At 47.2% G+C, this 11,076-nt stretch overlaps 1 protein-coding gene across 1 annotated transcript; it reads right to left on the bottom strand.

The window, feature by feature from the left end:
* Positions 1–1,969: 1,969 nt before the first annotated feature.
* Positions 1,970–9,982, bottom strand: LOC116487046 (interferon-induced very large GTPase 1-like). Its single transcript, XM_032183566.1, has one exon. The coding sequence runs from the start codon at positions 9,980–9,982 to the stop codon at positions 2,669–2,671; it is 7,314 nt and encodes a 2,437-aa protein (XP_032039457.1). The 3' UTR covers positions 1,970–2,668.
* Positions 9,983–11,076: the final 1,094 nt, after the last annotated feature.

The following is an 11,076-nucleotide window of genomic DNA, read 5'->3' as shown; positions in this document are numbered from 1 at the left end:
GCCTCAGCTTAACCCCGTTCCCGAGGGTCCTGTCACTAGTGTTAATGGAGAAAAGGTCTCCTGCCTCTTGACAACCCCTTACGAGGAAGTTGTAGACTGCGATGAGGTCTCCCCTCAGCCTCCTCTTCTCCAGGCTGAACAGGCCCAGTGACCTCAGCCGTTCCTCGTACGTCTTCCCCTCAAGGCCTTTCACCATCTTCGTAGCCCTCCTCTGGACACTTTCCAACAGTTTCATGTCCTTACCTCGATAGTCTCACCTCGATACCTCCCCTTGAGGCCCTGCAGGGAGTTACTCCACAAGTCTATCTCTCGCTCACACTCCCTGATGGCCCTCAACCTCTCCACCTCCTCCTTGACCTCCTTGAAATATATATGTAATATAAAATTATATACTATATATATAATATAAAATATAATTATATACATATATCATATCATATCATATCATATCATATCATATTACATTACATTACATTATATTATAATATAATATACAATAATAATATATAATGATATATATGATAATATATATATGATAAATATATATATGATAAATAAATAAATAAATAAATAAATAAATAAATAAATATAATGTGTAATTATAATTTAAACATAAATATATATATTGATATATATAAGAGCAGGACCAAGGAGAATCTCCATCTTTTACTGGAAAATGACTACGGAGGATAAGGAAAAGGCTGAGATTCTCAATGCCTTCTTTACATCTGTCTTCAGCAGTCAGACCAGTTATCCTCAGGGGCTCAGGCTCCTGACCTGGAAGTCTGGGACGGGGAGCAGAATAACCCCTCCACAGTTCAGGTGGAAAGAGTAAGAGACCTGCTGCTCCACCTGGACTGTCACAAGTCCATGGGGCCAGATGGGATCCACCTGAGGGTGCTGAGGGAGCTAGCAGATGTGATTGTTGAGCCACTTTCCATCATCTATCAGCGGTCTTAGTCAACTGGGGATGTCGCAGATGTCTGGAGACTTGCAAATGTGACACCCATCGATAAGAAGGGAATGGGCCCAGGTTGTGCCAGGGGAGTTTCAGGCTGGAAATGAGGAGACATTTCTGCTCAGAAAGAGCAGTCAGGCATTGGGATGGTTGCCCAGGGAGGTGGTGGAGTCCCCGTCCCTGGGGGTGTTCAAGGAGAGGTTGGACATGGTGCTTGGGGACATGGTTTGGTGGGTGACATTGGTGATCAGGTTGGACATGATGATCTTGGAGGGCTTTTCCAACCTTCATGATTCTAGGATTCTACAGGAAAGCTGGGGTGGGACTCTTTATCAGGACGTGTAACAATAGGACGAGGGATAATGGCTTTAAACTAAAAGAGGGGAGATTTAGCTTAGAAATTAGGAAGAAAATCTTGAATATGACAGCAGTGAGGCACTGGCACAGGTTTCCTAGAGATGCTGTGGATGCCCCATCCCTGGAGGTGTTCAAGGCCAGGCTGGATGGGGCTTTGAGCAACCTTGATCTAGTGGGAGGTGGCCCTGCCCATAGCAGGGGGATTGGAACTAGATGATCTTCAAAGTCTTTTCCAACCCAAACCATTCTGATTTTATGATTCTAGGATAATTGTGGCTCACCTTGAAATGAAGCATGCAGAAACCAGTCCAGTCCAACTCAAACAGTTTATTAGCAAAGACTACAAAGTATTATAATGAATCACCACTCTTGACAGCTCTTCAGGAGACTCTGGTCATTGGGTTTGCAGCAGGATTGCAGGAAAAGTGCACAGTAAACACCCCCTGCCACTGCACTGGTGCAGGCAGAGCCACTTCCATGTTCTCCAGACCATTTTTGTTCAGTTGCCACCTGCCCGTCTTGACAGCACAAACGCTAAGCTCATGCACTGCTGACAGCTGCTGAGGAAGCTGCAAAGCTGTCTAATTCTCTACATTGGTTATAAAGGGCTTTTACCCAACACAGAAGTGCTGGGCAAAAGCAGTTGGGGTGGCTAGGAGCTGGAGGGACCTTTGCCAGGCCCAGGCTCATGAATAGGAATGGCTCATGGAAGTGGGGGCACATCTTAACCTAGGACTTATACCTAATAACCACACAGTTAGAAATCACTGTCTAAATCTGCATAGGATGCTGCGTTAATTGCTTTAATGGCATCAGAAAAAGAACAGAACCTGAGTACTGAGTTTATGAATGCAAACAACAATCCCAAAAACCAAAATTGCCAAGTTCCCCACAAATGTTCACCTGCTCGCAGACCCCGCTGTCCTTTCTGCAAGTGTGACAAGTATTGCTGCAGGGAAACTGTTCTTTTGCCAGTGTCATTTCTTTTCCCATAGCAGCTGATAAAACTGGTCCTTTCTAATGCTGCCTTTGCTCTTCATCTGGCACTTGGTCTTGATCTTGGCGGTATGACTGCTTCCTGCAGGAATATTTTTCTAGTTTGCTTTAAGACAAAGCTGATGTAAATATTTATGGCAAGAAAGGAAGAGGACTTTGACTTTATCACAAAGCAAGGGAATTGCTGAGCAGTGGCATAAGAAGCACTCCTTAGTTCACCTAATGCTGTAGCAATTACATTTAGTTTTATTGACAAGGTTAAATCATAATCATTACAAGAAGATTTTGTGGTTATCCTCGTATTATGTTCTTCTAAAATGCAAAGCACTTGCAGTTTTTCCTTCATACCAACATAGCCTAACATTTCTCCAGTTCAGCGAGTGCATTCTGCTTTGTAACTTCCTGCCATGAAGCAGGGATTTCTCCTTTGCCATGAAATTTCCCATTGTAGTGTTGTTCTAGTTGTGTCCTGAAAGAAGACACAAACCATTTCCAGTATGCTTGCATGGATGGATCAGGAAGAATGCTCCATGTGGAATAGGGATGTCCTGCATCCCGGTATTTCTTGTAGGGGATCCATGTGTCTTCACCAATCCTGAATAAGCAGTCACTTGAAACACTGCTAGAACAAATATCAATGACTAGGTTGTCTGTTTTATGCCATCTGTATCCTGTCAAAACTTGTGGACGATGGAAGACAACCCGGTGGTCTCCGTCATGCTTTGGCATAGTGTTAGTGCAAACAGCCCCACAAAATGGACACTGCTCCTGGCACCCTGCAAACTGCTCAGCCAGTATTGTGTGAGGCTGCCTTTCAAAGGAGCTCATACGAGCTTCTTCAAACTCTTTCCTGAGATCATCAATAACAGGAGACAGTGCTTCTGTCATGGCATTATTCAGGAACTCTATGTCTGTTATCTCCTGATGTTCAATGCCCTTCAGGTCGCTCCTGGGCAAGCTTAGCACATCTCTGAGTGCTCTGCAGAATTCATCCAGCCAAAGAGAGATTTTATCCTTTCTGTCTTTTCTGTCTTTGACAACCGTGGTTGATGCAAAAACAGCTGACTGAATGTTTTCATAGTAACGAGAGAGGGAGTCTCTTAAAAACATCTCTAGCCTTCTGTTCTCATCTAAACAGTACGTCTCAACTTTTGTCTTAATGTAATTATTTAAAAAGTCTCCTGGGGCTTTAAGGTAATGCTTGAAATTTTCAAATTTTTCTTCTTCTGCTAGGAATTTGAGCATGTAATATTCCAGAGTGGATCTATTGCCTTTGAAATCTGGAATTTTATCCTTCATGTCTCGAGCTATGTCAAGAGCTGTCTTCTCATAGATGGCGTGTCGAAGAGCTGGGGCAATCTTGCTGCACAGGAAATCAGCAAATGTTGTGATACAAGAGGCTCCTTGGCAGGAAATCTGGAAACATTTGAAGAAGTCTTCTCTCTTGCTCTCCAGGTAGACGACTGGATCATTTGCTTTCCTGAATGCTGCATGCATGTCTTTAAACCTTTCTGCTGCCATTCTACACAGGTATAGTGATAATTCCATTTTGTATTCTTTATTAAAACAGTAATTTGCACTGTTAGGAACAGACTTCATACCTTCCTCCACTTCATTTAGTATTTCATGAATAAAAGTTCGACTGTAATCAATTTTGTCCTTTTCCTTCTTCTCAATGTTTTCCCTCACATGCATTATGATGTTATCTGTAATTCGTTGCATGCTGTTCACATCGGCATCGTCCAAACTTTTAGAAAAGCCAAAAAAACTTTTCTTCCTAGAAATGTGTTTCTCTTTGTCAACACAAAAGACAGTTTTTTGGGAAAGCTTTCTGATTCGTTTATCTACATTAGGCTCCTTAAAGTGATCTAGAAGGACATTTTCTATGTCCACATCAATGTCCACCTCTTCCTGAGGGGGAGCAGCAGAAGAGACTTCATAAAGCCACTCCATCCAGATAGAATTGAAGCGTTTTCTCAGTTCACTTTCACCTAATTTCTGGCCTTTTAGAGACAGGGCCAACTCTCTGCTCTTTCTCAGGAGCTCGTTTTCATATTCAGACTTCCTCTCATCCAGTTTACTCTGGCTCTTCTTTACTTCTATAAGTTTCGCACACTTCCTTCGTGTTTCAACAAGAAGGGACTCTCTCAGTTCTTTCAGCTTCAGTTCTGTGCTGCTTTTCCACTGGATCAGTATTTCATGGTCTCTGTCTTCACTGAAGAATGTTTCCATGTTCTTGGTGATGGCATCACTTCTCTCTTGCACCAGTTTTTCAAGGTGATCCGTGGTGACCTTGTCCAACTCTCCATTCCGCACCTTGTTTTCCAGTTTCATTTGCAAGTCTAAGATGTGACTTCTCAGCTGCCAGGTCCACTGACTAAATGCAGTTTCCAGTTTCTTGTAGGCAGCAATCTCCACTGAATTCTTGAAGCTGAAAACGAAGTTTTCATTCAGCAAGGCATTCCACAGGTCACTAATACGAACTTTCAAGCTGGAGAGCCTCAAAACGCTGCTGTGCGATTCCTTCTTGGCAGCTTGGAGAATTTTGCTCTTTAATTCCTGGACGTTCTGGCTGTAGGTGGGGTTGGGCGGTGCCATCGGTGGGTTTCCTTCCCACAGGTGAGCAAAGTAATGAATGTGGGTGTTCACGTCAAAGCGGATGACGTCGCTGAAGCAGGTGATGTCACAGAATTCCTGCTGGGCCGCAGTCACGGTCATTTCATCCAGCTTTTCCTGCAGACGTCTTTGTCCCTCCATGTTCTGTTCCTTTGCGGTTATTTCACCCACGTTTTGGTGCACAAAGAGGCAGCCTGGGGAAATATTAACTTGCTTCATCCTCAGGAAAGCCTGCACAGCAATCTGAAGGACGTCTTGCATTTCCGAAGGATTTTCTCCAAAGATGTTGATCAGAGTCATGTTGCCGATGCCAATGACAAAGGTGGCCAGCTCATTGTCATGGTTAAGTGACTGCTTATTGGCCATCTCTATGGCACGAAGTCCTTCTGTGTCAACAACGAGCAGGTAATCAAAGTTCAAATCCTGTTGGAGCTTCTCGTCCACTTTAATGAGCTGCATAAACGCTCCCCGGGTGCACCTCCCTGCGCTGACGTTAAACTGGAGACCAAACATGGCATTCAGCAGGGTTGACTTCCCTGTGCTCTGGATGCCAAGCACGGAAAGCACAAATACTCGCTTGTCCCCTAGCTTCTCAATTAACCTGTCAAAGACGGCTCCAATCCATTGCAGTGGTACGTAAGAAGCATCACCATCCATCAGCTCAATGGGATACCCTAAAACCATCAGATTGGCAGCAATTTCAGGTAGTTTGACATACCATTTTTCTTTGGAGGTTGTTGATTCCAGTGCCTCATAAATCTGCCCCACCTCTCTCAAAATATGCTCAAGGCCAATGGACGAATCATTGATTTCATCAGAAAGGGCATCTAATTTCTTCATCAATTGAGTTTTCAGGTTGTTATTTTCATTGTTTTTCTTTAATGCCAGGATTTGATACCATAAGCAATGATACTCTCTCTTCAGCTCATCAAGGCGATCAGAGGAGATGTCGTCCATGAAGATCTTCATCCACTGCAGAAAGAATTTCTTGGTATTGTCTGGCTGTGACTGGAGAAAGCCAAGGACTGTTTTCATCAGCTGATTGAGGGGAAACGCTTTACCTAGTTGCTTTCTTCGTATTGCAGACTTCTCCAATTCAATTTGGCTCCGATGATGCTCTATGCTCTTGTTCCTCTTTTCCTGCAAGCGAGTGAGTTCTTTGTCCTTTTTACACCACAGGTACCACAGTTTTCCCTGAAGAGGCAGTAGCTGTGATTTGATCTCAGACAACTTCTCTTTCTTTAACAGATTCACCAGTTTGATTGCCATTTCTTTGGCTGTCACGCACGCTTCTGCATCTTCATCGACTAAGAAGCCGTGCTCGCGAGCTGTGCTCAGGCATGCATTGAGGCTAACAAGCGTGCTCGACCCTTCCACTAGGTCTCGGATGGTTTTTGTCAGCTCACCCACTAATTCTGCTTCATTTCTGTTCTTGATCCCTATTCTTACATTTTGGCCAGATCGGCCAGCTGCAATGCTGTCTTTCTCAGTGAAAAGGCAAACCAAAGGCCTCTGAGACTGCCACAGATCATGTAAAATTTTCCTGCCTTTCTCATTGCTCTGATCAAACTCAGAAACAAGAACCACATTCACGGCAGAGATCTCCTGTAAAAACTGCAGCTGGGGTTCATGATCCCTCGCATCTCCGTGCACGTTACAGAATGCAACAGGGCCGTTAAAGCTGTCGTCGTCGCTACCACGGGGAAGGTACCAGGAGATTTCCACAACACCTTTCATCAGGAAGCAGTCTTTGGTGCTGCCTTCGCAATGGCGATGGAAAAAAGTGTCGTGTTTTTTCCTGCTCAGCAGGGCATTCAGGAGCTGAGACTTGGAAGAGGAAGGAGAGCTGCCGATGCGGAGGAAGGACACGATGGGCATCTCTGCCTGATAAATGAGTTTGTTTTTGTGACTGCTAATCCTCATCTGCTCTCCCGATCTCACCGTCCCTTTCCAGCTCTTCTTGATCTGGCTGAGGGACCAGAGAGGGAACTCTATCTGTGAAGTGCCCGGGTTTGGTACCAGGAGGGGTAGTGCAAACTGGCAGAAAGCGAGCTTGGATGAAAGGTACTGTCTCATGAAATCATCAGCACAATGAAAAATTGCCATCTGGAGGTCCATGGGGTGCACATGACTCTCCCTGCTTGCAGATTCAGGGGCTCCTTTGTCCAAGTCACTGAAAAAGTCATCAAAGGAATCAGAGGGCTCGTGCTCCTCCCCTGAGGTGTTTGGTGTGGGAACAACTTCTGGCTTACTCGCCTCCTTGCAAGTCAGGTACCTCACCCTGTAATCCACGGTCAGAAGCCTTTGCAGGAAGTAAAATGGTAGCTCGCTGTCCTTGCTGGGCTGGCTGTTGTGTACAGATGTCTGGTGTATGATGTGGAAATCTTCTGTGCCCATTTTTCTTGGATAGTACCTTTCCAGCCCGAGGCGCTTAAGTAAGTTGACAAACTCTGGGTTTGCAGCAGCTTGACTTGCTTTGGATTTGCTGCTGTCTGATTTGGGTTTGCACTGACTGGGAGGCTGCATGCCTTGAAAAGCATCTTCCAGGTCTTTCATTATATTGTCTTTGTTCAGGTTGCCAGATGTGTCCTCCAGTTGCCCATCGATGAAGGATTGCAAATCTCTTTCCAGCATCTCCCAGTCTTTGAATGCATTGTGCTTTCCGAGGAGAGCTTTCATCTCTGTGGACCATGTGTTTTTCATCTTTTCTTTCATGAAAACTAAGCGGTCATTCTTTTGCTCAGGGGTCATCTTCTTGTTTTCGGATGTTATGGTGAGCCCCATCAGCAGCAGGAAGGCCTGAGCTCTGCAAGCATCCTGTTCCTTCAGGCTCTGATACTCGTTATGTGCCACGTGCATTTCCTGTATCATGAAATTAATTTCTGGACACCCAAGGAGGTACTGAAAAGTGCTGCTTTCTACTTGGTATCCCGTGCTGGTTGTAACTAAGAGCACTAAGAGTTCTATGTCTTCCTGTGCCCTTTGCTGCAGAGACTGGAGCAAGGAAGAAACAGCCAGGCTTACAGTGAAGGTGGCTTTGATCTTTGCCTCATGAATGGCAGATGCAGAAGTTGCTGGTTCATAGGTGACTTCCTGGATGTACTCCTTCATCTGCTTCAGTGTCGTATTGAGATCTTCAAGACTGGAAATACTGGGAGTTTGGGGAAGTGTGTGCTCCTTGTGGAAGACCCACTGCATAATGAAGGAAGTCTTGGGGAAGTCCTTGACAGAATAGATGTGAGGATCCAGCAGGCACTGCAGCAGAGATTTGATGTAGGTGGTGTTTTCTGGAGAAGACTTCTGGCAAAAAGAAACAGTGTTCACCAGGAACTCCTGCAATGCTTTGTCTGACAGACACATGTTGATCCAGACACTGTGATTTTTTGTTCTTTTATTCAGGCCCTGTTTAAAATCTAGCAACATGAGCAGTTTCTTTTCATCCACTGTCCCCTCCCAGGTCTTTACTTGCTCCAGGAAAGCTCTGGCCTCTTCTACGGCACTGGCCAGTTCCTCTCCAAAGATCACACTGGTGCTTTGATTCGTTAGCTCTTCGTAGACAGCCCTGAGGCTGCTGCCCATTTGATGGGAGGATTTAAAATCGCTGCTGTGGTTGGACAGGATTATGTCCCACACTGGGATCAGCTGAAAGCCCCGGTCGATCACACACCAGGTTGTGTTATTGGCCATAAGCCCGCATTTCCACTCGGGAAGGGAATCTGTCTCTGCTGGGCCCCCTGTTTTGGTCACATAGAGCTGAACTGCTCTGTGGGTGCTGCTTCTGTCTCTTCCCTGAAATGATGCCTGTGAGCTGGAGTTTGAAGCATCCCCCTTCACTCCCCACTTGGTACCGAAGCCGCTGAAGCTAGCCCCGACGTAGCTGTTCAGTGCTTCAGATGTTTGTTGCTTCATCTCATCCCATTGCTCTGCCCTGAAACCTTCGGCAGATGCTTTCCACCAGAATATTCCCCCAAAGTGGAGGGGTCCCTGGTTCACGTGGGACCCAAACCTGCTGAAGAAGCTGGAGCACCTGCTCTTCAGTAGGTGGAACCTGTCTGCCTCCTGGGTGATGCTCAGAAGCTGTTCCATGTCTTGCAGCTCTCGCAGGGCTGCATCTGAGAGGCGAAGCTGGTCCTTTTGGAAGTAGTAGGAGGCCAGAGGGATGTATTGGTACTTGGTGGTGCAAATGTACGCCTGCTCCGAGCGTGACCGACGGGAGTCCTCTGACTGTGAGGACTTGCCATAATCTACACCTGTTTCAACACTGAACCCCCAGAACCCAGCTTTGACAGAAGCATTGATGCTGAACCCCAGCTGCTCCATGGACTTGGTGAAAGCAGCTTCTGCTGCAGAGGAGGAGAACTCCTTCCTCTCAAGCAGCGACCCTTGCACTGGACCAGTGAGCATGAAGCCATCAGGGACCCTGATGAGTTGCTCTCGCTTTGCCAGCACATCCTCCAGGCTCTTGGTTTGGTAAATCCCCTGCAGAGCCAGGCCTCCCGATGCCCGCCTCAGGACCTCCTCGTCAGAGACGTTCTCCCTCTCCCCCATGGACTTCTCCTGCTGCTCCAGTTGCTTCCGGATGCTCACCAGCTCATCCAGCAATGCCTTCTCTGGAGGTGCCCAGTACTCCTTGGGAATGTCCATGGCTTGCTGTAGGGCCTCCTCTTTCTGTCTTATCATTTCCTTGCTGTGGCTGCGGCTCTTCTGCATTTCTTCCAGCTCCCGTAGGATTGACTTGGCTTCTTCTTGTCTCTGCTTCATCATCTCCAAGCGCTGCTTCTGTACTTCATCAACAGCTCTTTTGTTGTCTGTGATTCCCAGGAGCCTTTGGAGTGCCTTGGTCTCCCAGGGGTACCGTACTTCGCACTCCAGTTTAAGGCAGTCTTCATATTGCAGATGTTTCAAAGCATCTCTTGACTTAACACCCAATATCTCTGACAGTTTGGGGAGCCAGTATTCTTCATCAAGTCCTTCCTTCTCAAATGCTTCTGCCAGCAATTGCTTAGCAATTCGTGCCTTTTCCCCAGCAGCTGCTCTCTCCTCCTGTGACTCCATGGCTGTAGAAGGGGAAAACAGACCTGTTACATCAAGTTAGAGGAGGCCACCACCCTTAGAAGAGGCCTCTCCATAGTTTCTGGCTCAAGGATTTCTTCTGCCCTGCTGCTGGAACCCAGCCTATGGGCACCCCTGAGATAGGCAGACACAGACAGACATACACATGCAACCACTGGCACGGCTACACAAATAGCCACGGACAAGGCGCTGCCTTCAACAGCACCCATGTATAAGCTGCTGTGGTGGTTCCGCTCGAGTGGGCAGCCAAGCTCCAACACAGCCGCTTTCTCACTCCCCCTCCTCAAAGAGGAATGGGGAGAAAATACGATGAAAAGGGCTCAAAGGCTGAGATAAGGACAAGAAGATCACGCAGTAATTATTGTTACGGACAAAACAGACTCAGCATAGGGAGACAGTAAGATTTATTGCGTATTACTAACAAGCTAGAGAAGTGAGAAACAAAGGAAAGAAACCAAAAGCACCTTCTCCCCCATCCACCCTCTTCCACCTCCTCCCCCCGAGGGGCGCAGAGGAAAGGGGGAATGGGTGTTATGGTCAGTCTACAGCGCTTCTTCTCTGTCGCTCCTTCTTGGTCACTCTCGTCCCCTGTGCTGTGGGGTCCCTCCAACGGGATGCAGTCCTTGATGAACTGATCCAGCGTGGGCTGCCCACAGGCAGCTCTTCCAGAACTGCTCCAGATATGGGTCTGTACCACGGGGTCCATCCCTCAGGAGAAAACTGCTCCAACCTGGCTCCCCCACGGGCAGCAGCTCCTGCCAGGTCACCTGCTCCTGCATGGGCTCCTCTCCACAGGCTACAGGTCCAGCCCGGAATCTGCTCCGGCAGGGGTCTTCCACAGGCGGCAGCCTCCGTCGGTGCAGGGCCACCTGCTCCACCGTGGTCTCCTCCACGGGCTGCAGCGTGGAACCCTGCTGCACCGTGGTACTCCATGGGCTGCAGGGGGACAGCCTGCTTCACCATGGTCCTCACCAAAGGCCGCAGGGGACTTCTGCTTCGGCGCCTGGAGCACCTCTCCCCCTCCTTCTACACTAACCTTGGCACCTGCAAGGCTGTTTCTTACTCCCTTCACACTC

The sequence above is a fragment of the Aythya fuligula genome, chromosome 3 (genome assembly GCF_009819795.1).
Source record: "Aythya fuligula isolate bAytFul2 chromosome 3, bAytFul2.pri, whole genome shotgun sequence".
NCBI classification, from domain to species: domain Eukaryota; kingdom Metazoa; phylum Chordata; class Aves; order Anseriformes; family Anatidae; genus Aythya; species Aythya fuligula.
The sequence above is the reverse complement of the archived record's forward strand: the minus strand, read 5'-3'. Positions and strand labels throughout refer to the sequence as shown.